This window comes from Phocoena phocoena, chromosome 6, assembly GCF_963924675.1.
Source record: "Phocoena phocoena chromosome 6, mPhoPho1.1, whole genome shotgun sequence".
NCBI lineage: Eukaryota > Metazoa > Chordata > Mammalia > Artiodactyla > Phocoenidae > Phocoena > Phocoena phocoena.
Genome location: NC_089224.1, coordinates 81901343 through 81927854, shown reverse-complemented (window position 1 = coordinate 81927854; position 26512 = coordinate 81901343). Strand labels below are relative to the sequence as shown.

Below are 26512 nucleotides of genomic sequence, written 5' to 3'. Positions count from 1 at the left end.
AGCCTACATGGCCAACTCCTTCGCATCCTTCAAATCGCAGTTCACATGTCACTTCCTCTGGGAAGCCCTCCCTGACTGCCATGTAGAAACGTCCATTATTACCTATAGTACACTGGGTCCCAGTGGCCCAGACTCCACTAATGTCCTCACTCATAGGACTCTTCACTCCTGTAAGGCTGGGCTCAGGCTTGCTCTCTCCAAACCCCCAGTGCCTGGCACAGGTGGTACTCAGTAAATATTGAGTGAACAAATACAAGGCCGGATGAGGAGAGAGGGAAGGTCAAGATGGCTGGATGATAATAGTGGTAGTAATTATTACTGTTGAGCAAGGGATCTTAGTGTATCATCTCATTTCATCCTCATGACAAGTCTATGAGACAGATACTTTCTTTATCCTCATTTTACAGGTGAGGAAACTGAGACTTCAGAAGTTAAGCCATTTGCCCACCCAGCTGGCAAGCACAGAGCTGGAATTGCAGCCTGGGCAGGCTGGCTCCGGAGGACACTATTTCCCACTTAGCTGGGTGGGGAGGCTGGCCTGTCTGGTGAGGTGCTGGATAGGGGAGGGAACGGGGTGAGTTCTCTCTACGGTTTTTCTGCCTGTTTGTTTTCGCACACGAAGGGATGAAAAGCAAACAGGTCAGCAGTAGTTGTACGCCATCTCACCAGATCCCTGGAAGTAGCCACAATTATAGCCTGTTCACCTGGGTGCCCTTCATAGCACGTCACTGTCCTCACAGAACGGACCGCTGTCCTGGTCCTGCCCTCTTATGTCCTCTGCAGGTGAGACTCCGTGTGTCCTGCTGTCAGGTTGCGAGCCTCACAGCCCTTCTGTCCCATTTGTCTCCTGCAGATGTCATGGCACCCCCAGTACCGGAGCTCCAAGTTCCGCCATGTCTTTGGCAAACCAGCCAGCAAGGAGAACTGCTATGACTCCGTGCCCATCACCCGCAGCGTCCACGACAATCATTTCTGTGCTGTGAACCCCCACTTCATTGCAGTCGTGACTGAGTGTGCTGGTGGGGGGGCCTTCCTCGTCATCCCCTTGCACCAGGTAAGGGTGCCTGCTAAGCTCAGGCCCAAATAGCTCTCTGGAGGCAGCACAGGACAGAGGGAAAGTAGAAAGAGCCTCAGTTTGGGTTCCATATGTGAGTTCAATCCTAGCCCTGCCTGTTACCAGCCATGTGACCATGAATAAGTCATTTCACCCCTTTGAGTCTTGGTTTTCTCATTGAAAAAGTATACCTCTCCTGGGATTTCAGCTTCTAGCAGTTGTTTAGGACTCCTAGGACCTCCCCTCCACCCCACTGCAAAGTAATTCATTCATGAATAACATTTAATTCTTAATGCATTGCCGGGCTCACAAGACATTGGGGAAATCTCCAAAGCCTCCGCCTCTCTCCAAGAAAGGAAAAAAACCTTGAGCCGAAATTTAAGTAGGAGAGGTAAGCAGCAAGTGAACAGGAAGAACAGGCTTGTCCTGCGGCAAAGGTTGACGGTGTAAGTTGGGCCATATGCAATTGCTGATTTATTTAACAGTTTTTGACCCCCAGAATGGTGGTTTCATATAGACTAACTTCATAGCAGATCTTTTCAGAATCCTGAGTTTCTGCCTTGAGGTAGAATCTCTGAAGGGGCTCGAGGGATCCGGGCTTGGTAGTGCCTCTGGTTTGCAGCAGAAGCAGATAGAAGTTTTCTCCAGAGGAAAGCATTTCCAATGTGAACAGGATTCCCACAGATTAAGATCAGGGAAATTCATAGACGGAGAACACCAAGCCTGTAAAAGCCGCCGTGAGTAAGCATCCGCTGAAAGAACGAACAACAGACTTACAACCCCTTTTAGAAGTTAAGATCACAAATGTAAATTGGAATCTCATAGATCAGGTTTTCTGATCCCAATGCAATTGAGTTAGAAGTCAATAACAAAAGATAAATTTTAAATGCCCATTCATTTAGAAATTGAAAAATACTTGGAAATGAATGAGAATGAAATACATCACAAAACTTAGGGGATGCCGGGAAAGTGGTGCTTCAAGGGAAATTTATAGCACTAATGCTTATATTAGGCGTAAAATTAACAACTAAACATTCAACCTGAGAAGTTAGAAAAAGGACAACAGAGTAAACCCAAAGAAAGTTTGAGGAAGGGGGTATTAAAGATCAGAAATCAGTGAAAAGAGCATCAAAGATCGATTAAAGAGGATCAGAAGAGCCAAGGGCTTCCCTGGTGGCGCAGTGGTTGAGAGTCCACCTGCCGATGCAGGGGACACGGGTTCGTGCCCCGGTCCGGGAGGATCCCACATGCCGCGGAGCTGCTGGGCCCGTGAGCCATGGCCGCTGAGCCTGCGCGTCCGGAGCCTGTGCTCCGCGACGGGAGAGGCCGCAACAGTGAGAGGCCTGCGTACCGCACAAAAAAAAAAAAAAAAAAAAAAAAAAAGATCCAAAAGTTGGTTCCTAGAAAAGACTGATAGACAAACCTCTGGAGAGATGGTCAAGAATAAAAGAGAGAAGGGGCAAAAAGCACCAAGAACAAACAAACAAAGTGCAATATCAGTAGAGCTTCAAAATATAAGACACTAATCTGAGCAGTTTTATGACAATATATTTGAAAACGTTGGCAATATGGACAAATTCCTACAAAAAAATATAACTTGTCAGGACCGATTCAAGTAGAAATAGAAAGCCTGAATGGTCCTTTAACTATTTTTAAAATTGCATGTTAAAAATCTCTCTTAAAGAAAACAGAAGAAGGAAAAGGCAGCCATAGAGTGACAAAATATATTGGCACAGTAATCATGACAAAGAGCTCATTTCCTGAGTATATAAAATGGGCTAGGGGAAAAAAAAAAATGAACAGGTATCTCATAGCAGAGAAAATCCAAACGGTTACTAAACATTTGAAAACGTGCTCAACCTCGTTAATAAACCACAATGAGATACCACTGCGACCCACCAGATTGGCAAAAATATGAAATCTAATAATAGTGAGTGATGAAGAGGCCACGGAGCCCTCTGAACTCTCAGGCACTTCTGGGGGCAGGGTAAACCGGCACACGTGTGTTGGAACAAAGTGTGACAGTTTCTGTTAAAGAGGAAAATGCACAGACTTGGAGATTCCACTCCTAGGTGTTTACCATGCAGAACTGTGTGCTCATGTCACCAGAACACAAACACAAGAATATGCATGGGAGCATTGTTCGTGTTATCAATAAACTGCAAAAACCCAAATGTCCAAGAATTGAATATATAAATTACGGTATATCCATAGTGTGGAATATACACAATTATGAAAAGGATCAAAATATAAACACATACCACCACATGGATAAAGACAGTGTCAAGGGAAGAAACCAAATAAATTACAACGTCACTACCTAAAGTTAAAAACAGACTAAATTAAACTATACTTTAAGGGATGCATAAGTAGGTACAAAAATCTTAAAGAAAAGCAAGCAGGGGAGGATAGCCAGGATAATAGTTACCCACTGGGGGAGGGAGGGAGTTATGATTGGAAAGTATTCCATAGCAGGGAGTCTCCTTTGTGCTAGTAATAGTTCATGGCAGTTATATGTTTATATTTATTTTCCAGCAATTCATTAAGCTGAACATTTACATTTTATGCACTTTTTAATATTATATTTTACACAAACACACACGTAAGGGTGACACTAGGTCCATGTGGTTTTACAGGCAATTTCTATGTAACTTTCAAGGAACTGATTATTCCAATCTTTTACAAACATTTTCAGAAAATAGGAAAAGAGGGACTGCTCCCCTTTTGTTCTGAGGCCAGTGTAACCTTGATTCCAAGACCAGACAGGAACAGAACAAGAAAGAAAAATATCACTCAAGAAGATGAATGCAAAATTGTTAGTTAATCAAATCTAGCATTGAATTAAAAAAAGATACCTTCTGAGCAAGTTGGATTTATTCCAGAAACTAAGGGTGGTTTAATATTAGTTAACCTATAAATGTAGATTATTTGCATTTGATAGAGTGCAGTACCCATTCATGATAAAAATTCTTTGCAAACTAGGAAAAGGGAATTTCACTAACATATAGGAAACAGAATTGTTTGAACTTTTTGTTTTGAAAGAATCTCAACCCTGCAGAAAAGTTGCAAAAATACTTGAATAAATGATTATCCTTGACTTAGATTCACCAATAGTTAACATTCTGCCAAATTTACTTTTTATCTTTTTTTATATCTTTCTCTCCATATGTGTGTATATAGAATCTAACTCAGGATCATGAATTATGTTGAGTTGTCATATCTCTTAGTCTACTTTATTTCATTATATTGACATTTTAAAGCAGTGAAGGCCCACTGTTTTGTAGGACATTTCTTTTTTGATTGTTTTGTTTTTTGTCTTTTGTTTTTCGATTTTTAAATTTTTTTATTTATTTATTTTTATACAGCAGGTTCTTATTAGTTATCTGTTTTATACATATTGGTATATATATGTCAATCCCAATCTCCCAGTTCATCCCACCACCACCACCACCACCGCCACAGCCCACCCCACCCCCTGCTTTCCCCTCTTGGTGTCCGTACTGTAGGACATTTCTAAAATTGGATTTGTCCCATTGTTTCCTTGTGATTAGATTCATGTTATACATTTTTGGCAAGAGTATTAAACAAGTGATGTATCCTCAGTTCATTATTACATCATGTAACACATGATATCAGTTTGTCCCATTATTGGTGATATTGGTGATATTTGTTATCTTTATTAATATGGTGCAAACATCATCATAAAGAAGGAATGTGAGAAACATCCCTTTAGGGAATTCCCTCATGGTCCAATGGTTAGGACTCTGCACTTCATTGCCATGGCCTGGGTCCAATCCCTGATCAGGGAGCTAAGATCCCAGGGCGTGGCCAAAAAAAAACAAAAAACAAAACTTGGCAAGAAGGTGCTGGCCTGCACAGTAAGATTAGAAAAATAACTTAAAGGTATAAGGATTGAAAAGGAAGAGGTAAAACCGCATTGTTTACTGATGTGATTGTCTACATAGAAAACCAAAAGAAAGTAGAGTCAAATAATTAGAAAAATGAGTGTTTGGCACTCCCAGACTCATTCTATGAGGCCACCATCACCCTGATACCAAAACCAGACAAAGATACTACAAAAAAAGAAAATTATAGACCAATATCACTGATGAATATAGATGCAAAAATTCTCAACAAAATACTAGCAAACAGAATCCAACAACACATTAAAAGGATCATACATCATGATCAAGTGGGATTTACCCCAGGAATGCAAGGATTCTTCAATATATGCAAATCAGTCAGTGTGATACACCATATTAACAAATTGAAGAATAAAAACCATATGATCATCTCAATAGATGCAGAAAAAGCTTTTGACAAAATGCAACACCCATTTATGATAAAAACTCTCCAGAAAGTTTTTATAGAAGCATGGTCATAGAAGCAACCTACCTCAACATAATAAAGGCCATGTATGATAAACCCACAGCACACATCATTCTCAATGGTGAAAAACTGAAAGCATTTCCTCTAAGATGAGGAACAAGACAAGGATGTCCACTCTCGCCACTATTATTCAACATAGTTTTGGAAGCCCTAGCCACAGCCATCAGAGAAGAAAAAGAATGAAATGAATACAAATTGGAAAAGAAGAAGTAAAACTCACTGTCTGCAGATAACATGATACTATACATAGAGAATTATAAAGATGCCACCAGAAAACTATTAGAGCTAATCAATGAATTTGGTATAAAGTTGCAGGATACAAAGTTAATGCACAGAAATCTCTTGCATTCGTATAAACTAACAACGAAAGATCAGAAAGAGAAATAAAGGAAACAATCCCATTCACCACTACAACAAAAAGAATAAAATGCCTAGGAATAAACCTACCTAAGGAGGTAAAAGACCTGTCCTCAGAAAACGATAAGACACTGATGAAAGAAATTAAAGATGATACCAACAGATAGAGAGATATACCATGTTCTTGGATTGGAAGAATCAATATTGTGAAAATGACTATACTACCCAAAGCAATCTACAGATTCAATGCAATCCCTATCAAATTACCAGTGGCATTTTTTTTACAGAGCTAGAACAAAAAATCTTAAAATTTGTATGGAGACACAAAAGACCCCAAATAGCCAAAGCAGTCTTGAGGGAAAAAAATGGAGCTGGAGGAATCAGACTCCCTGACTTCAGACTATACTACAAAGCTACAGTAATCAAGACAATATGGTACTGGCACAAAAACAGAAATATAGATCAATGGAACAGGATAGAAAGCCCAGAGATAAACCCACGCACCTATGGTCAACTTATCTTTGACAAAGGAGGCAAGGATATACAATGGAGAAAAGACAGTCTCTTCAATACGTGGTGCTGGGAAAACTGGACAGTTACATGTAAAAGAATGAAATTAGAACACTCCCTAACACCATACACAAAAATAAACTCAAAATGGATTAGAGGGCTTCCCTGGTGGCACAGAGGTTGAGAGTCTGCCTGCCGTTGCAGGGGACACGGGTTCGTGCCCTGGTCCGGGAAGATCCCACATGCCATGGAGCGGCTGGGCCCATGAGCCATGGCCGCTGAGCCTGTGCGTCCGGAGCCTGTGCTCCGCAATGGGAGAGGCCGCAACAGTAAGAGGCCCGCATACCGCAAAAAGAAAAAAAAAATGGATTAGAGACCTAAATGTGAGACCAGACACTATAAAACTCTTAGAGGGGCTTCCCTGGTGGCGCAGTGGTTGGGAGTCCGCCTACCGATGCAGGGGACGCGGGTTCGTGCCCCAATCTGGGAGGATCCCACGTGCCGCGGAGCGGCTGGGCCCGTGAGCCATGGCCACTGGGCCTGCGCGTCTGGAGCCTGTGCTCCGCAATGAGAGAGGCCACAGCGGTGAGAGACCCGTGTACCGCAAAAAAAAAAAAAAAAAAAAAACTCTTAGAGGAAAACATAGGAAGAACACTCCTTGACATAAATCACAGCAAGATCTTTTTTGATCCACCTTCTAGTGTAATGGAAATAAAACCAAAAATAAACAAATGGGACCTAATGAAACTTAAAGCCTTTTGCAAAGCAAAGGAAACTACAAACAAGACAAAAAGACAACCCTCAGAATGGGAGAAAATATTAGCAAATGAATCAACAGACAAAGGATTAATCTCCAAAATATATAAACAGCTCATGCAGCTCAATATTAAAAAAACAAACAACCCAATCCAAAAATGGGCAGAAGACCTAAATAGACATTTCTCCAAAGAAGACAAACAGATGATCAAGAAGCACATGAAAAGCTGCTCAACATCACTAATTATTAGAGAAATGCAAATCAAAACTACAATGAAAACTATCAAACAATCAAAACTATCACCTCACACCAGTCAGAATGGGCATCATCAGAAAATCTACAAACAATAAATGCTGGAGGAGGGTGTGGAGAAAAGGGAACCCTCTTGCACTGTTGATGGGAATGTAAGTTGATACAGCCACTATGGAGAATAGTATGGAGGTTCCTTAAAAAACTAAAAGTAGAATTACCATATGACCCAGCAATCCCACTACTGAGCATATACCCAGAGAAAACCATAATTCAAAAAGACACATGTACCCCAATGTTCATTGCAGCACTATTTACAATAGCCAGGTCATGGAAGCAACCTAAATGCCCATCAACAGGCAAATGGATAAAGAAGTTGTGGTGCATATATACAATGGAATATTACTCAGCCATAAAAAGGAATGAAATTGGGCTTCCCTGGTGGCGCAGTGGTTGAGAGTCCGCCTGCCGATGCAGGGGACACGGGTTCGTGCCCCGGTCCGGGAAGATCCCACATGCCGCGGAGCGGCTGGCCCCGTGAGCCATGGCCGCTGAGCCTGCACGTCCGGAGCCTGTGCTCCGCAACGGGAGAGGCCACAACAGTGAGAAGTCTGCGTACCGCAAAAAAAAAAAAAAAAAAAAAAAAAAAAGGAACGAAATTGAGTCATTTGTTGAGACGTGGATGGATCTAGAGACTGTCATACAGAGTGAAGTAAGTCAGAAAGAGAAAAATATATATTAACGCATATATGTGGAACCTAGAAAAATGGTACAGATGAACCAGTTTGCAGGGCAGAAATAGGGACACAGATGTAGAGAACAAACGTGTGGACACCAAGGGGGGAAAGTGGCAGGCGAGGTGGTGGTGGGATGAATTGGGAGATTAGGATTAACATATATACACTAATATGTATAAAATAGATAACTAATAAGAACCTGATGTATAAAAAAAAATAAAATTAAATTTAAAAATTCCAAAAAAAATGAACAACTAGTGACACGTACAACAACAAGGATGAATCTCAAATGCATCATGCTAAGTAAAAGAAGCTAGACTTAAAAGGACAAATATGTATGCATCTATTTATGTGACATTCTGGAAAAGGCAAAACTATGGGGATGGAAAACAGACCACTAGTTGCCAGTGGCTGGAGTTGAGGAAGGGTTGGCTACAGAGGGGCAGCAGGAGGTATTTTGGGGGGTGAGGGAACTGTGCCATATCTTGATTGTCAAAATAAACTGTATGCAAAAAAAAAAAAAGGAAAATGACTGTTTGGAAAGTGGCTGGATTAAAAAATCAGAATGCAAAAATGAATTGCATTTTTACATACCAAGAGTGCTTAGAAAATGTAAATATTTTCAGTAGAATAAGAGAAGTGTGAATACCTAGGAATAAATGAGCAAGACTTACTAGGAAAGGGCTTCCCTGGTGGCACAGTGGTTAAGAATCCGCCTGCCAATGCAGGGGACACAAGTTCGAGCCCTGGTCCGGGAAGATCCCACATGCTGTGGAGCAACTAAGCCCGTGTGCCACGACTACTGAGCCTGTGCTCTAGAGCCCGTGAGCCACAACTGCTGAGCCTGCATGCCACAACTACTGAAGCCCGCGTGCCTAGAGCCTGTGCTCTGCACCAAGAGAAGCCACCACAGTGAAAAGCCCACGCACTGCAATGAAGAGTAGCCCCCACTCGCCCTAACTAGAGAAAGCCCGCGTGCAGGAACATAGACCCAACGCAGCCAAAAATAAATAAATAAAATAAATTAATTTTTTAAAAAAAGACTTACTAGAAGAAAATTACAGAGGATCATTGAAAGACTAATATTGAAGATGCCCTAAGTAAATGGAGATATGTACCATGTTCATGAATAGCCACTTTTTATCCCTCCCCCAAATGTCCACAGCATTCTCCTTTTTATGACATATTCTACAACACATTCCTTTCTTAGGATATCATGCCCTGAGTACTTTGAATTAGAGTCATTTGTGTTTTTCTGGTAGCACCTCCTAATGTACTTGCAATGGGGGGTAAGGGGGGAAGACCCAGTACTTAGCTTACCCATATATCACCTTTTGGGCACACACAGTTGGCGCTTATAAATTTTCATCAATTGAACAAATCTGTTCTCCATTTCTATACTTTCGCCATTTTAAGAATGTCATACAAATAGAACCATACAGTATGTAGCCTTTTGCACTTGACTTCTTTTACTCAGTACAGTTCTCTGGAGATTGATCGAGGTTGTTGTGTGTATCAACTGCTCATTCTTTTTTATTGCTGAGTAGTATTCTGTGGTGTGGTTGCACACAGTTTGTCGAACCATTCGCTGTTGAAGGCCATCTGGACGGTTTCCAGTTTGGAGCTGTTAGGAATGAAGCTGCTATAAACATTTGTGTACAGGTTTCTTTTTATTTCTTTTAAAAATATTATTGGAATTTATTGTATCATGAACATCACTAACAAAACATCAGAGGGGAGAAGGAAGAGAATTTATACCTAAAAGGAATCAATTCAAGAAGTAGAATAAACATAGCAATATAAAAATATTAATTAGAAAACATACTTCAATATACAGGAATGGTCTATTGTGGAACTGAAGTTTCATTTGTGTGTACAGGTTTCTGTGTGAACATAAGTAAGTTCATTTTTCTGGGATAAATGCCTAGGAGTGCAATCCCTGGATCATAAAGTAGTTACATGTTCAGTTTTATAAGAAACTGCCAAGATATTTTCACAAATATTTTTATAGCATAAGCAAAATATTACACAGAACATACTTCTAAAAAGTTCTTTGCTGTTTATCTGAAATTCAAATTTTACTAGGTATCCTCTATTTTTATTTGCTAAATCTGGCATCTCTATTCCCAGGTGATGCCAATGCTGCTGGTTTACAAACTACATTTTCAGCAGCTAGGCTCTATTCTAGTTCTTTTTTATCATTAGGAAAAACTTTCAAACCCAAGGTAGTTAAAAAACATATAATGAACTCTTCATACTCAGATTCTAGAATCTTGAAGACTTTGCCACTCTTGCTTCAGCCATCCCCTTTTTTCCCCTGAAGTTTTGTTTGTTTGTTTGTCTTTTAAGATTTTTTTTTTCGATGTGGACCATTTTTTAAGTCCTTATTGAATTTGTTACAATAGTGTTTCTGTTTTATGTTTTGGTTTTTTTGGCCGCGAGGCATGTGGGATCTCAGCTCCCCGACCAGAGATCAGACCTGCACCCCCTGCATTGAAAGGCAAAGTCTTAACCACTGGACCGTCAGGGAAGTCCCCTCTGAAGTTTTTTTTTAAAGCAAATCCTGGACGGTTTGTCATTTTACCCCCCACAAAGTTCAGTTTTCAATTCTAAAAAATAGTAACGTTTTCTGACATATCCACAATGCTAGGATCACAGCATCAACAATATCTCCTGTGCCAACCGATTGCCTGTTATGTAAAAATGCCTTTGATTGCCTCATAAGTGCCTCTTTGCACCTGGTTTGTTTGAATCAGGATCAAGAAAGGTCCACGCATTGCATTTGGTTGGCATTTTCTTAAGTAACCACATCCAGTGTGACGGAACAGGGGGGAGAGGCTGAGAGAGGGAAAGGACACACATGCTGGTCCCATCGTGCAGTGCTTACCTGGGCAGATAGGCCTGTGGGCCATTTTTCATGTAGTCAGCGGGGACAGGGCTTATGCTGTGCCTTTATGAGCTCATTTTCTAGAAAGTATTGCCCCATCGTACAGATGAGAATGCTGAGGCTCAGGGAGCTGACTGCCTGAAGGACCCTGAGCAGGAAGGGTGAGGACCCAGACCTGGGCATGGTCTTGGGCCCCACTCTCATTCAGCTGACCTGCACTCCAGAGGTTTACCTCTGGTTTACATTGGCTCCTTGTCAGTTACCAGGGCTTAAGTCCCATCCGGGCACAGAGAGTGTTAGTAAAGGAACGAAGGAAGAGACAAGCTAGCTAATTCTTTATTGGAAAGAAGGATTGGAAGGTGCCTGGCCTCACCACCATGTCCCAGAAGTTATTCTCAGAAGGGCCAGGCTGTCCCAGGTGCTGTCAGGTGTCCCGAGGGGAGTGACTCCGCAGTCCTTTCCTCTAGCACGCTGAGGCCCAGGGTGAGCCCCTTGCAGGGTGGCTCTTGCAGCCTAGGCAACCAAGGGCTGTGCTCTGGGAACAAAGGCACGGTGGGAAGGTCTGGGGACAGGCCCGCCCTGAGCCTGGGGACATGCCAGGTTGGGCTCTGGACCCTGGCGCCCGGCCTACAGCAGACCCACTGCATCAGAGTGGGAGGTGGACTTTGCTGTGAGGTGTGGAGGTCGGGAGGAATGCCAGCAAGAGTAGGCAGAGCCCTGGGGGTGCGCCCTGCAGCATCACTGGGAGTGGACCAGGCCAGAGTCGGGCATGGGCCTGACACATGGTGAACAGGTGCCTGGGAGCAGGGGGTAGGGGAGCACTTCACTGCTGTGCTCTTAGAGGCCAGCTGGACCCTTCTTAAAGCCTATGTCAGACCATGTCACTCCCTTGCCTAAACACCTCCCAGGACCCCCCATTGCCTGCACACAAAGTCCTGACTTGCTCATCAAAATCCTTCATCCCCATCCCAGCTGACGTTTTGAACCTTAGAGCCTTCCACAGCATACACCTGTCCCCTCCACACTCAGGTTCCCCTTCTAGAAATGCAGGATATAGGCTAGTCAATTTTACTTTTTTATTTGGGGGGAAAGTCTCTTCCAGTTCTAGGGGTCTATTACGCCTGGAAAAGAACATGTTCAAGGAATGGGTCCTCTGCCTTCAAATATCAAGGAGCTGGCCTGGGGCTGGGGGAGTGGGATGGGAGTGGGGGTATCTATGGGGTCCCGAAAGACAGAGCTAGAAACAGAACTGGAGAGTGAGGGGAGCAGGGAGGCCCACAGGGACGCTACACCAGGCTCCGAGTAAGAAGTGCTTTCTCACAGTTCAGCAAGGTCTAAAAGTGGAATAAACCAGCTATGAAGGAAGTGAGCTTCCCATCTCTGGAGGTAACCAAGCAGGGTTACCAGATAGCCTCTGCAGTTCACCACTTCCAGCCCTGGGTGTGGGGTTCTATGGTGAACATTCCCCATGCTCATCTGTGTATGTGAGGGGAGGGCTGATGAATGACGCTCTGCCCTAAAGCTTCCGGGAAACATGATTTGCATTTTAGCAGCACGTGTGTTCGCAGGATTAGGGAACACTCCTGTCATCTTTCCCCTGCTCAACTGTCTCTTCTGGGGAGCCCTCTGGCTAAGTCTCACCCCCTCTAGTTAGGACATGACTCATCTGTCCACTTGTCCATCTCTCCATGAGCATCTCTCTCTGTGCAGGGTGACTGTCTCCATACCCACAGCCTCTCCCCTCTTCTCTGACCTCCTCTACTGTCCTACCCATCAATCTACCTTCCCTGCTGTCTGCTTTAGCATCCTCTCTGCTTAAAACCTACCTAAGGCCCAGCCTTTCTGACTTGAAATGCCTCCCCTTCACCATAGCCTGGTCAAAGTCTCCCTTTCTTTAAGGCCCAATTGAAAGGCCTCCTCCTCCAGGAAGCCTTCTTTGATTAACCCCCCCTGGGCCTTTCTTCTGCCTGTCTCTCTCTGTGAGCCCTGAGTACACTACATCCTGTCACCTCCACAGATTGGAGGCTCCTGCAGGGCATGGACCATGAGTAATTCATCTTTTGCCACCACTTGCACGCGGCATAGGACCCGGCACATAGTAGGTCCTCAGTGAAAGGCCTCCATGATGCTGATGATAACTATGGTGTGAAGATAGCAAGAGGCAGACCAAGAATGAGAGGAAGCTTTCCCAGTTCTCATGGTTCTGCCGTGGATGGAGTGGCTCTGATTGTCAACCCTTCCGATCCCCAGCTTCTGCATTATCAATGGGGATTTTTGCACTACTTCCTGGGGTGGTTGGAGGTAAATCAAATAATATTAGCAGAGCCCCTAACACAGGGCCTGGCACATAAATGACTCCCTAAATTATGATTCCTGAAGAAAATACTTGCAAACCTTTTCCTTATAGATGTGATAATGTGCTTGAGTCCGTCAGTGGGAATACCATCAAGACATCAATTTATTCACTGAGGGCCCCCCTGGAGCCATTGCCCATCAGTTGTGTAGGAAGTGATAGGAGCCTCCCATGGAAGCTTGGCCTCACACTAAATACACCCCTGGGCCCCTCTGAAACATACTGAGCAACAATAAAACTGGGTAATTGTGATTAATTATTATCACAATTAATAAATGTATGAGTTCTGATGAACTTAAACTGGTGAATTTCCTGAGAGCTTACCATGTACCAGGCAGAGTCTTTTTCTTTTTTTTTCTTTTTTTCATTTGGCCGTGCTGCGCGGCTTGTGGATCTTAGTTCCCCGACCAAGGATCGAACCCAGGCCCCAGCGGTGAAAGCGCTGAGTCCTAACCACTGGACCGCCAGGGATTCCCGAGGCAGAATCTTAAGCACTTTATGTGTATGAACTCATTTAATCCTCATACCCACCCTATGAGATTCTACTACTGTTGCCATTTTGTAGATGAAGAAACTGAGGCACAGAGAGCTGAGGTCACTTGCCCCAGATCACACAGCAGTAAGTGCTGTAGCAGGGATTCAAACCCAGGAAGCCAGATCAGCCTGCCTGCCTAACCTTTTCTACACTGTGCAGCCTACTTCTGCCTCCCATGTCCACCTGGGCTGTGGGGAGGGTCTCCCGAGGCCATGACTCTGATGCTGTTCTGGGGACAGCCAGCTCCCTGTGAGCCCTAGAGGTCACAACAATAGCCCTACAGCCTCTCCCATCCTGGCAACTGAGGTCCCCCACCCACCTGGCTCTGCCTTATGGGTCCTACAGTCCCATCCACTCCGTCTGCCCCAGGGCGGCCCCTCAGAGACTCGGAGGTGGCGTCTCTCCAGGCTGAGCAGCTGCCTGGGGTCTACAAGGAGGGTGGGTGTATCTCCTCTGACTTAGAGCCTGCACCCCCGTAAATCAGAGGCCTGTCCCTGGCTGACTGCTGGCCTAATGGGCTGAAAGGCAGCAGTGGCCTCCTAATTATAAATGTCCCTGCCCTGACAGGGCTTTTAGCAGCCCGGTCAATAGCCCATCAGACTGGCTAATGTCTGTTAATGTCAGTCCTCCACACAAACCCTTTCAGACACAGACCCTGCCAGCCTCTGGGGAGGAGCAGCCATCCCTTGCTTGCTGAGGAGGAAGAGAAGCTGTGTGGGGCTGGGGCCTGTGCTCTTAGAGGCCTGGGAGGAGCGCCCATCAGAGCCAGATGTGGCTCTCAGGCACCTCCAGGTCTGAGGCAGACAATGTACAGAGGCTCTCTTCCCTGCTCAGGGGCTCATTTTCTCTATCCATGGAGGAGCCAGACCCATCTGAAAGAAATGGAACTTTTGCTCACCTCCTCACACATCATTATCAAATGACACAAGTCCAAAGTCTTTCCTTTATTTTCTCTCTCTCTCTCTCTCTCTGAATGTGTATGTGAAAGTATTCTTTTTTCTGAACCCTTTGAGGGTAAGTTACATACATCTTTGCTCTTTATCCCTAAATACTTGTGTGTTTCCTAAAAATAGGAATATTCTCTTACGTAACCACAGGACATTGTCAAATTCACTCAGTTTAACGTTGCAACAATACTTTAATCTACCATTCACATTCCAGTTTGTCAAATAATGTGCTTTATAGCGTTCCCCCTCCAGGAAGGGATCCAGTCTAGGGTGAGGTTTCTGAGACCCTTTCCCGAGGGGCGAGATCGGAATTGGGCAGAGTACTTCTGAAGAGGAGCCCGGGACCACAGCCTGTTTGCAGAGCTACTGAGATGCATGCATAAAACCGCCGTGAATCAGAGTCTCGGTTGTCTGTCCCCTAGTTTACCAGGGGTGAACAGGGGCGTCCTGTGTCTGTTCTCACAGCAGCTCCCTGCTTTGCTGCCCTAGTAAGCAAGGCCAGGGACCATCACCAGTCTTTGCTCCGTCTCCCTTGGGCACGGTCTCAGGACGTCCCACAAGAGTGCAGTGGTCTCTGCAGAGTTGGGGAGGTGAGGGAAGGAGAGACCGTGGGTATTCCCTGAGCTCACTCTGTTCTTCAAAATTAATTGTTAAATATGAGACAGTTAGTTCTGTGAAGTCAAGTACTACGTCTTCACCCAGCACCTCGCATAGGGCCCGTCCCCATGTTCCTCGTAAAGATGTGGTGGATGGGTGGGTGTTGGCCAGTTTTCTTCTCCACTTTCTCCCTCACTTAGATATAAAAGTGGAGCCTTACGGTGGGTGGGCTGTAGAACCTGAGGCTGGCTAGTGGATGTGGTGGTGCCTGCGTTGGCAGGCAGAGGGCCTGGTCCTGGTCCCTGTCCTGCCAGGGCCATGCAGTGTGGTGTGTAAAATGCATGTGTTGGTCCCTGCCAGCTGCTGGTTTCTGTGGCTGAACTGGTGTAGTTGTCCCATGGCCCAGGAAATCGCAGCTTCAGGGCTGTGTAGCCTGAGCTGTGAAAACTGTGTGTCCTCCTATCACCTGGACAGGAATTCTCAGCAGGAAAGAGGGGAAGGGAAGAAAATGCTCTTTCTTTTTAATTGAAGTATAACTCAGATGCCATACAATTCACCACTTAAGTGTACAATTCAATGAGTTTTAGGTGTTCACATGGTTGTGTAACCATCACCACTAATTTGAAAATGATTTTATCACCCCCAGAAACCCCACATCCATTAGCAGTCACTCCCCATTGCCCCCTCCCCCCAGCCCTAGGCAGCCACTAATCTGCTTTCAGTCTTTATGGATTTACCTATTCTGGATCCCACCGCCCACCCCTGTCCCCCCACTGCATGGCATGTGGGATCTTAGTTGCCTAGCCAGGGATTGAACCCAGGCTCTCGACAGTGAAAACACTGAGTCCTAACCACTGGACCGCCAGGGAATTCCCCCTATTCTGGATTTTTTTCATATCATTATTCAGGGTTCTGAATTCCAGGTACCAGGGGATGTGTTCATTTGCTCAAGCAGTGAAACTACATCCGGTACATCATCTAGTGGAATCACGCAGTATGTGGGTTTTTATGTCTGGCTTCTTCCACTTAGCATGATGTTTTCAAGGTTCACCCACGTCAAAGCATGTGTCAGTACTTCATTCCCTTTTTTGGCTGAATAAGATTTCATCGTGCGAATATACTACATTTCAGATATCCATTTATCCATTGATGGACATGTGGATTGTTTCCACCTTTTGGCTATTATGAATAATGCTGCTGTGAACATTGGTGTACAAGTCTCTTTGTAGACTTACGTTTTTACTTCTCTTGAGGCTATACCTAGGAGTAGAATTACGGGGTCATGTACTAACTCTGTGTAACCTTTTGAGGAGCTGCCAGACTGTCTTCCACAGTGGCTGCACCATTTTTGCATTCCCACCAGCAGTATATGAAGGGAAACATCCTTTTACTGAACACCTGCCATGTGCTAGGCACTGTGCTAGACCCTTCCCACACCTCGTCTCCTATGATCCTCACATGAACGCTCTGAAATACCTATCATCGCCTCTATTTTACTGAGGAGGATACTGAGGCTCAGAGAAGTGCCGTGACTCCCCCAGGATCACACAGGGGTTAGTGGTAAGTCCTAGATTCACTCCCAGTTCTGCCCCGTACGTTTTCTTGTCTACTCAGTGATTGCTGCCTGAGGGACCCTCCAGGTGCTAAAGTGGAATTAGCCCCCTCCCTCCCCAACCTTCCTGGGTACTGTTTTACAGACGGGAAAGTTGGACCCCCACTACCCAAAGGTCTGCGGGCACAGAGGGAACGTCTTAGACGTCAAATGGAACCCTTTCAATGATTTTGAGATCGCCTCCTGTTCTGAAGATGCCACGGTGAGTGTCAGTGCGTGAGGTGTTTCCCTTTCCCGAGAGGAGTGGGACTGGGGCAGAGGGAGACGGCATGGTGTCTAGACTCAGCTCTGACGTTCCTGATTCCTTCATCCTTCACGAGGTGAGGTCACTGTGTGCGGAGGGGGTAAGTTAGATTGAGGAGGAGAAGCTCTGGGCTCCGTGGGACTCGGGGTACCACCCCTCCTCTCTATGGACCTCAGTTCCCCCATCTATAAAATGAGCATAATAGCTCCCAACCGTCTAATGAAAATCCAGTGAGATTCATTTCCCGGTGCGAAAGCCCATCTTTTGGGGGAACTGTAAAATGCTGTGAAGGGCATTTTTACTGTGGCCTGAAAATATTGTGCCATATAATCTCATAGACAGTGGGGAAGGAAGATTTAAAAGGATAAGAGTGGGAGCCTTAAATGAATGTGAACACCAAAACCATCCCAAAAGCTTCAGTCCCACCAACTTTTTGAGCCCCTGTTCTGTACCAGGATCACAGTCCCTGACTTCACAATGTTTGGTGTTATTTATAACGTATTCTCTGCCTACTTCTAAAACCCAGCAGGTATGGCTTAAAACAAAAGACACAGATATGATCACATGATTGAAATAAGGATGAAAGTCATAGTTACCCTTTATTGTGAGCCCATTGTGGTCCTGACTCTCATTACACATATCATTTCACTCAGTCTTGCCAGCAACCCCACAAGGTAGGATGTTTTTCTGATGCAGAAGCTGAGGATCTGAGAAATGTGGCAGTTTGCCCAAGGTCACACAGTTTGTGGAGGCAGAGCCAGGGTTCCAACTAAGACCTGATCCCAGAGCCCAATCTTTTTCCACTGAGCTGTTCCACTTCCCTAAAGAGCAGCAGCCACAGATGGAGGAATTTAACTATGGAGGGTTGCAGCTCTTGAATTCCAGGCTTAGCTTGGAGCTGCCTGGCAGCCAAGGCAAAAAAAGGAAATAGCCTCACTGTCTGATGAAAGGAAACAGACCCATTCATAGAGAGAAGCAGGTAGAAAATTCTAAGAGGACTTGTGTCATTTTCCATATGAGGGTTACTGAGGAACATAAAGGACAGTGTCTGCCGACGTGGCTTCACCAAAGGGACAGCTGGCCCCTGTGAGAACTGACCTTGTCTCAAATGAGTGTAGGGCTTCTGACAGGATATCAAGTATCAAGTTCACTCCTGGAATACCTGCCCTTTCAGGCCTGCTTTGAAGGCTCCCTTCAAGGTCTTTATTGAATTCCTAGCTAGCTTCATCACCAGTCCCTTCCCAGTTGCCCCGGGGGCAGGAGGAGTGGACACAACTATTGGGAGTGGCAGGGATGACCCTCTAGCTCTGAGGGATGGTGTCTGTTTCTACCAAACAGGCCTGCCCAGAGTCTGTCCTCCAGCCAGGTCCAGTTCTGTTTGGTAACAGCCCTGACCAGACTCCATCTATCTGGAGCCTGGCATTATTGTGAGGTTGGCTTTCCGGCTTTAAATCCAGCATGACCAGGAAATAAATGCTGAATTAAAAGTGAAGTCTACCTGAAAGCCCGTAGATCCTAAGAGAAAGAGGACGTACAACCACATAGGGGCCTGAGAACCCTGCAGGACAATAAGGGACGTTAAGTCAACACCAGCCTGGGCTCTGTCACCCTCTGTAGCATCCTCTGTTCCTCCGTTTGTATGCCTCTGTGATGGGGAGATGACTTTCTACCATGTAAGCCCCTTCCCTCCTCAACAACACTGCTCTGGAAGGAAGCCCCAGCCCCTCCTCCCAGGCCCTCACCGTGGAATACAGGCCTGTGACCCCATCCAAGGGGTCACAGTCTTCCTCTTCCAGGCCACCCAAGGGGGCCCCTATAACGGAAGTGGTTGGGGGTTATCCCTGCCCTGTCCTGCTCCAGAGACTCTGCTGGCTCCCTAGCTCCCTGAGGAGATAGCATAAACCCTTTCTCCTGGCATTTGAAGCTCTACCCTGAGCCTTTGGGACCAGGAGGGGGTAGAGCACTGTACTTGGAGGGCTATTCTAGGTTGAGAGGCAGGTTTGCTCTGACATTCAGCCTGGGAATCAGGCCTGTGGCCCATCCACTCACCCACTGCCTCAGGTCGCTAAGAATGGCAAAGATTACCAGAAGCCTAGGCTCATCTCCAGCCCCGGCTTGGGCTGGAGGACCTTGGCAAAGCGCCTGTCTCTCTGAGGGGCCCCAGCTGCCTCTCCATTGAGTGAGAGGTAGACACAGAGAGAGCTCCCCTACACTGTCTGCTGAGCACTGCCAGTTCTGCGGCTCAGGGTCGTGGACGGCCAAGGTGACCCCAGCTAACCCTTCCCTTGGACCGTGTCTTCCCTGACAGATTAAAATCTGGGACATCCCCAAGCAGCTGCTGGCGAAGAACCTCACAGCCTGCAAGAAGGAGCTGGTGGGCCACGCCCGCAGAGTGGGCCTGGTGGAGTGGCACCCCACAGCCGCCAGTATCCTCTTCAGCTCCGGCTATGACTACAAGGTGGGTCTGTGTATTCGTTTCCTAGGGCTACCCTGACATATGACCAAACTTGGTGGGTTAAGACAACAGAAATGTATTCTCACATAGTTCCGGAGGCCAGAAATCCAAAATCAAGGTGTTAGGAGAGAGCCATGCTTTCTCCGAAGTCTCTAGGGAAAAGTCCCTCTGTGCCTCTTCTAGGTTCTCGTGGCTCCAAGCATTCCTTGGTTTGTAGCTGCATCACTCCAGTCCGCCTCTGTCTTCTGCCCTCTTCTCTTGTGTATCTATACATCCCCTCCTCTTCGTACAAGGACACCAGTCGTTGCATGTAGAGCCCACCCAAATCCAGTATGACCTCACTGTAACGCATTACACCTGCAAAGTCCCTGTTTCCAAATAAGGTCCCATTCTGAGGTTCCAGGTAGATATGAGTTTGGTGGGGGCGGGGGGGGGGTGGTGGAGACACTATTCAATCCATTAGTCTTTCTGGAGGGGATGGGCTGGACCCTGCCCAGAGATGCCTCCCCCTGCTCCATTGATTTCAAAGCTTGAGCAAGCTGTGGGCCCTGTGGATTGGGAAAATTCACAGTAGAGGAGACCTAGATTCTATTCCCACTCCGTCCCTGACTTGCAGTATGACCTGGGAAAGTCCCTTGTCTTCTCTGGGCCTCAGTTTCTCAGTCTGCACACAAATGGGGTTGATGTGGGATGGGAGTGGTTGAGAGGTCCTTTACCCCGTTCTGATCAGAAGTGCTCTATTATCTATTTATGTAGGGTGTGCTACTGCTTATGGTTGTACAGTTTATCTGTACACAACTCCAGGGGGCGCTATTCGCATTATAGACTATGGGAATGGGTTGCCCTGGAGCTGTGCAGTGCACAGCCTGTGTAGCTAAACATGGCAGCCCTTGTTATCTGTGTGGTAGAAACTGTTGCTAATGACTGTTTGAAACCCCCTGGACTATCTGGTCCCCTGGGGTCCTCCCAGCATGGATGTTTCATTGCTCCAAGCAGATGGTGTTTTCTTTTCACTGCCGGATAGCCTGACTCCCCACTTCCCCCTCCTGCCACGTGGCAGCTTCAGCCAGCAGACCCATCCTCCCACCCGAGGCCTCTTGGCCAAACTGCCATCTGTGGCTTCCCTCCCGGGGATACCGTGTTTCACTGCAGCCTGGCTGGCGCGTGACTGTGGAGGCCGGGGCGGGGCTCGGGGGGGATGCGCTGTGCTCAGAGCTGGCTCTCTGCCATGCAGGTGATGGTCTGGAACCTGGATACAAAGGAGGCTGTAATCATGAGCCCCGTGAAGACAATTAACTGTCACCAAGACGTGATCCTCTCCATGTCCTTCAACACCAATGGCAGCCTGCTGGCCACTGCCTGTAAAGACCGCAAGATTCGGGTTCTCGACCCCCGAGCAGGGGCCGTCCTCCAGGTCAGTGCTGGGCTGGGGTCTGGCTTGGGGTCAGAGGAGCAAGGAGTGGAGTGGGCATGGCAGGGTGGGGGAGGTCTGAGAACAGGGCAGTAATGATGTCAATGTTCTGGCCAAGCCTTCATGCATGTTTATCCCCATCTGTTGCGGGGGGTGTAGAATATGTCATACCTATTTTTCAGATGAGAAAACTGAGGCTGAAGAGAGGCTAAGGGACTTGCTCACATTGAAAGCTGGGACTGGAACCTGGTCTAACTCCAAAGCTTGTCATTGTGCCTCACCTCTGTCAGGAGGCATGACATGGGGTCAAGAAACCTCAGGGCACCACTGTTATCCACTGTGTGACCTTAGACAAGCACTTTCTGATCTCTGAGCATCTATTTTCTCATCTGCAACAATGGGCCATTAATCCTTCCTCTGGGAGGGTTAAATGAGATATCCCAGGTGACAGTGGCCACCCAGCCCTATGCCTTGCATATAGTGGATGCTCAATAATAATCTTTTAGCAAAAACATGGAGCTGGGCCGAAGTTTACCTCTGTCCTAGCTCAGAGAAAGAACTCTCAACAAAAATAGTGGGAGAGACTTTATGTGGATGGGAGAGACCCAGGAAGGCTTCCTGGAGGTGGTGCCTCTGGAAGGATTCTCCAGGCAGAGCTGGGATGAGAAAAGAAGGCATTCCAGGCGGAGCAGCAGCATAAGCAAAGACAGGGTGTCCCTGACCACACATGTCCCTCCAGGAAGCCAGCTATAAGGGGCACCGGGCCAACAAAGTGCTATTTCTGGGGAACCTGAAGAAGCTGCTGTCCACGGGCACATCCCGATGGAACAACCGGCAGATGGCCCTGTGGGACCAGGTGAGTCTCCCAAGCAGCCCCACCAGCGCCCCTCACCAGCGCCACACCTTGTGCATCTTGTTGTTCAAGGAAGGGGAGGGGTCAGGACCCAGGAGAAGCCTCGGCGTGGGGGAGGGGAGGTGGCTGAGTTTGGGATCAGGACTTGGAGGTGGGGGGGAGGGCAGGAGAAGGAAAGGGCCTTCTAGGCGGAGGGAACAGCTGGAGCAAGCCCTTAGAGTGAAATAGGGAGGTGTGTGGGCAAGAGGAGCTGCCTGTTCAAGGTGGGTGGGGGTGGGGATGGGGATGAAGACCAGGCCAAGTAGTATTGATTTCAAGGAGCACTTGGCCGGAGTTCGACAGATCGCTTCCTCTCTGTCTGAATCTCCTTGCATTATAGTAGATATAAAACAGGAGGAGGGGGGCTGGAATGACATCATGGGTATGAGAAATGATTCGTTAAAGGTAAAATGCTAGCAAGGGAAAAGGAGGTGGTCTCTCTCTCCTCTCACACACACACACACACACACACACACACACACGCACACACACACACAGCCCTGTGACAGGAATTCTTAGCACCACCAAGGGGCACTCCATGAGTGACCCATAGGCCCTCCTGGTCTCCCTTCCCTTGCAGGATGACCTCTCTGTGCCTCTCGCAGAGGAGGACCTCGATGGCTCCTCAGGCGTGCTGTTTCCGTTCTATGACTCGGACACCAACATGCTCTACGTGGTGGGGAAGGTCAGTCTGATACGGGAGGGACATGGCGGCCTGGTGCCCTTGGGGTACGGGGCAGGGGCAGGGACAGGCAGGAGTGGCTAGATACTCTCCCCCTGTGGTGAGCCTTGCCCCTCTCCCACCTTCCTGGCTCCACAAGAACACCTGGGACCAGGGCTTTGCCAGACACCCTGAGCTAGTCCCTCCCAAGTTTTGGGTCCAGATAAGGAGGGACCAGTCGGTGTTTCCTGTCAGGGGCACCTTCAAATTTGAGGCAGAGCAGGTCTTCATTGGGTAAGACTATCTTGTACTTGGCATCCCTGGCCCCTACCCACCAATGCCAGGAGCAGCACCCACCTCCCCACCCAGTCATTATGACAGTGACAACCAGAAATGCCCCAGGGTTAAGACCCACTGGATGGTCTAGGAACCCCACTTCTGACCTTGGTGTGCGGCTCTCAGATGGGAGTGGGGTTCAGGCCTGTGCTCCCAGAGCCTCTGCCTTGGAGGCATCTATGTGGGCTTCGGGTCATGGTTGTGGGGACTAAGTGTTAAAATGAGGTGCCTTGGTACCCTGCTGCCTTGGTGACAGTCCTCTGCTCTGCCCTTGTGAGAGGCGGCTCTGCCAGCTCTTCACTCACAGTCCTCTCCAGGTTTCTGCTGTGTGGCAGTGGGGACCAGGTGGGGGGCTGATGGGGCCCGGCTCTGAGCGGTGCCCTCCCCTCCACAGGGAGATGGGAACATCCGCTACTATGAGGTCAGCACCGACAAACCTCACCTGAACTACCTGACCGAGTACCGCTCCTATAATCCACAGAAGGGGATCGGTGAGTGTGGGACACTGAGGCCACTTGGGGCCTGGGGAGACAGGGATGAGTCAGGCCTCGCCCTAGAGGGCCCCTCACAGGGGAGGGAGACAGTGGGTCAACGCTCTGAGTCATGGGAGCTCTAGTTGAGGTATGCGGGAGGTTCTCTGGGAGCACACAGGAAGAAGTCCGGGAGGGCTTACCGGAGGAGGCAAGACTTGAAGAGCCAAAAGGGAAGCAGAGCACAGCATGGGGAGAGGATGAAGGTGTTCTAGCTGAAAGTTAAGCAGTTACAGCAGTAGCAAGGAGTTGGGGAACACTGACCTAAGAGAGGTCCTACTTTTTAAGTGTGTTTAGGGATTCAAGACAAAACAAAACAAAACAGGATGCAACTATATGCCCTCTACAGGAAACCCACTTATATATAAAGACACAGCTAGATTAAAAGTAAAGATGGAGGTACTTCCCTGGCGGTCCAGTGGTTAAGACTCCGTGCTTCCACTGCATGGGGCACGGGTTCAATCCCTGGTCGGGAAACTAAGATCCCGCAGGCCACACTGCACGACCAAAAAAAAAAAAGTGAAGATGGAGAAAGATAGTATGCTAACACTAATAATCAAAGGAAAGCTGGCATTGCTCTAGTAAGAGCATCTGGGTTGGGAGCTATGGGGAGGGTGATGGAGGGCCTTGAGCAGAGCGCACTTTCTGTAAAAGTTTAGCTAAAATCCTTGAAGGTAGGGGAGAAAGTCTGAGGATTTCAACCCCATTTCCCCAGCTCGGGACCTGGTCCAATGTAGGACTGTTTGTTAAGGGAAGGATAGTGGAAAGAGGCTGGTCTCTGTTCACTTCCAGGTGTTCAGCCTGGCTTTGCCACTCACCCTGGGTCCCTGGGGCCCCAGCCCACCCTGAGGAATCTCTTGGCCCTCCTTGGTCATCTCCCCACAGGTGTTATGCCAAAGAGAGGTCTCGACGTGTCCTCCTGTGAGATCTTCCGCTTCTACAAGCTGATTACAACCAAAAGCCTCATTGAGCCCATATCCATGATTGTACCCCGGCGGGTAAGGGTGGTGTGAGCTGTCTCCGAGGGAGGTAGGGAACCCCTCCCGGAGAAGAAGGACCCCAGGACCTGGAGCCTGGAGCCCACGCCCCTGGGGGAACAACAGGGAGGCTGATGGCCCCTCCTCAAGGGGAAGCCTTTCTCGTGGTCAGCACGCTGTCCCTCCCACCTCTGCTCTTGAGTTGCTCTGTGACGTTGGGCACATCCCTTTGCTCTCTGGGCTTCAGTTTCCTCAACTCACAGGGGTTGGGGGGAGTCTGCACCCCTGGATCTCTAAGGGCCCTCCCCCACCATTCCCACTCTCACTGTCCTGACTTCTCCTGCAGTCGGAATCCTACCAAGAGGACATCTACCCGCCCACGGCAGGTGCCCAGCCCTCTCTAACGGCCCAGGAGTGGCTCAGTGGGATGAATAAAGGTGAGGAAGGCAGAGAAAAGGCCTCGGCTGAATGTGGGGGACAACGGAGCGTCCAGTGGCCCCAAGTAGCTGAGAGGGGTTTGGCTGGTATTTGTGTCCTCCCGTAACCCCAGAGGACTGGTCCTTGACAGTCGGTTCCCAGTGGTTAGGATGGTCGCATATGGGTCCAGGAAGGGAGGGGCTTGTCCCAAGTGGCTCAGGAAACTCCCTCCGCATCAAGGGATTTTGCTCCAGGGAAAACGTCTTTAAATTCTGGGCTGTGCAGAGTGACTGGAGAGTCTCAGCTAGATGCCCCATGCCCATCCTCCCGCCACCTCTGCAATTACTCTTTGACCCCAGAAACCCTCTAGGCAGCAGCCCCCGCCCAGGCCCTTCTGCCCACTCTGCCTGCCCTGACTCTCCCTCCCTGGCCTGTCAACATAAGGGCCTGCACAGGGGGAGGCAGTGTGTGTTCCCACCCCTGCTGCAGCCCCCGGAGCTGCCTGCCGCCCCCTCCCTTTTATGTGTAACCCTTAGACAGTCTCGCTCCTCCCTGGGCTCGGTTTCCTCATTGTAGCCGTGTTGCCTGCCTCCCCTGCTTCTTGGGGTGTTGGGAGAATTCATGAACTGGTAGACGGCAGAGCACAGCGCAGGCGCGAGGGGCCCGCGGTATTCTGGGGCAGTCCCTACAAACCAAGCCTCGCTTAGATACTCACACGAGTGTGTATTTGCACTCTGCTTGCCCTGGTCTGTGGGTTTGTGCCTGTCTGCATGTAGCCATATCGCCCACACGTGTCATGTGTATCTCTGTGTCTCCGTGTGGCTTGTGTGTGTCTGTGTGTGTCAGTGCCCCCCATGCCCACCTGCTCAGGGGCACTCAGTCCTCACCCAGCCCTTTGCTTCCCTCCCAGGGCCAGTCCTGATGTCCCTTAGGCCTGGCTCCAAGCTGCTGAGCCCCCAGCCTCTGCCCCCAGAGAGACCCCTCTCCAAGCCCAGGCCCCACACCTCGCCTCGTCTCTTCAACCAGTCAGAAAAGCTGGCTGCAGAAGATGGAAGGAGGCCCCTCTCCCTGCTGGAGGAGAGGGCGCCACGGTGGGTGGCAGAACACCGACTGGAGGAGAAGAAAACTTGGTTCACGAATGGCTTTGACATCTTCGAATGTCCCCCACCAAAGACAGAGAACGAGGTGCGAACGAGGGTGGGGTAGGCCTGCCAAGGGAGGGGAGCAGCTGTGAGCAGCTGGGGGGCGGCAGACAGTGAGGGGCGAGGAAAATAACCAGCTGTGTGGCCTGGCCTAGCCCCTTAACTCACTTTGCTGATTCACTCACAAACACGTCATGAGCACCATCTGCGTGTCAAGATGGTGGGTTTACTTACAGGTGGTAGGGAACCATCTGTAAAATGCCGAGGGTTTGACTTGGTAGGTAGTAAAGTCCTTTCCACTTCTGATGCTCTAGGATTTTCTGTGTGCTCAGAGTCAACATTTGTTAAGTGCCTACTGTGTGCCAGGCCCTGGGTAGGTAGGCACTTCAATATATCATCTGACTGTATTTTCTCAACAGCCCTGGGCGCGTGTAGCAGCTAAGAACACAGGGGTTGGGGTCTC

General features: G+C 48.0%; 1 protein-coding gene across 1 annotated transcript in view; it reads left to right on the top strand.

Annotated features, from left to right (window-relative positions):
• The first annotated feature begins 853 nt into the window (after nucleotides 1-853).
• The window catches only part of CORO2A (coronin 2A), a 26227-nt gene continuing 568 nt past the window's right edge, over nucleotides 854-26512 (top strand). Inside the window, exons 1-10 of the mRNA XM_065879280.1 lie at nucleotides 854-1054; nucleotides 17070-17186; nucleotides 19537-19686; nucleotides 20918-21097; nucleotides 21834-21950; nucleotides 22567-22671; nucleotides 23378-23474; nucleotides 24399-24511; nucleotides 24837-24927; nucleotides 25818-26092. Of these exons, the coding sequence (XP_065735352.1) occupies nucleotides 854-1054; nucleotides 17070-17186; nucleotides 19537-19686; nucleotides 20918-21097; nucleotides 21834-21950; nucleotides 22567-22671; nucleotides 23378-23474; nucleotides 24399-24511; nucleotides 24837-24927; nucleotides 25818-26092 (1446 nt within the window). The remainder of the gene's footprint in view (nucleotides 1055-17069; nucleotides 17187-19536; nucleotides 19687-20917; nucleotides 21098-21833; nucleotides 21951-22566; nucleotides 22672-23377; nucleotides 23475-24398; nucleotides 24512-24836; nucleotides 24928-25817; nucleotides 26093-26512) is intronic.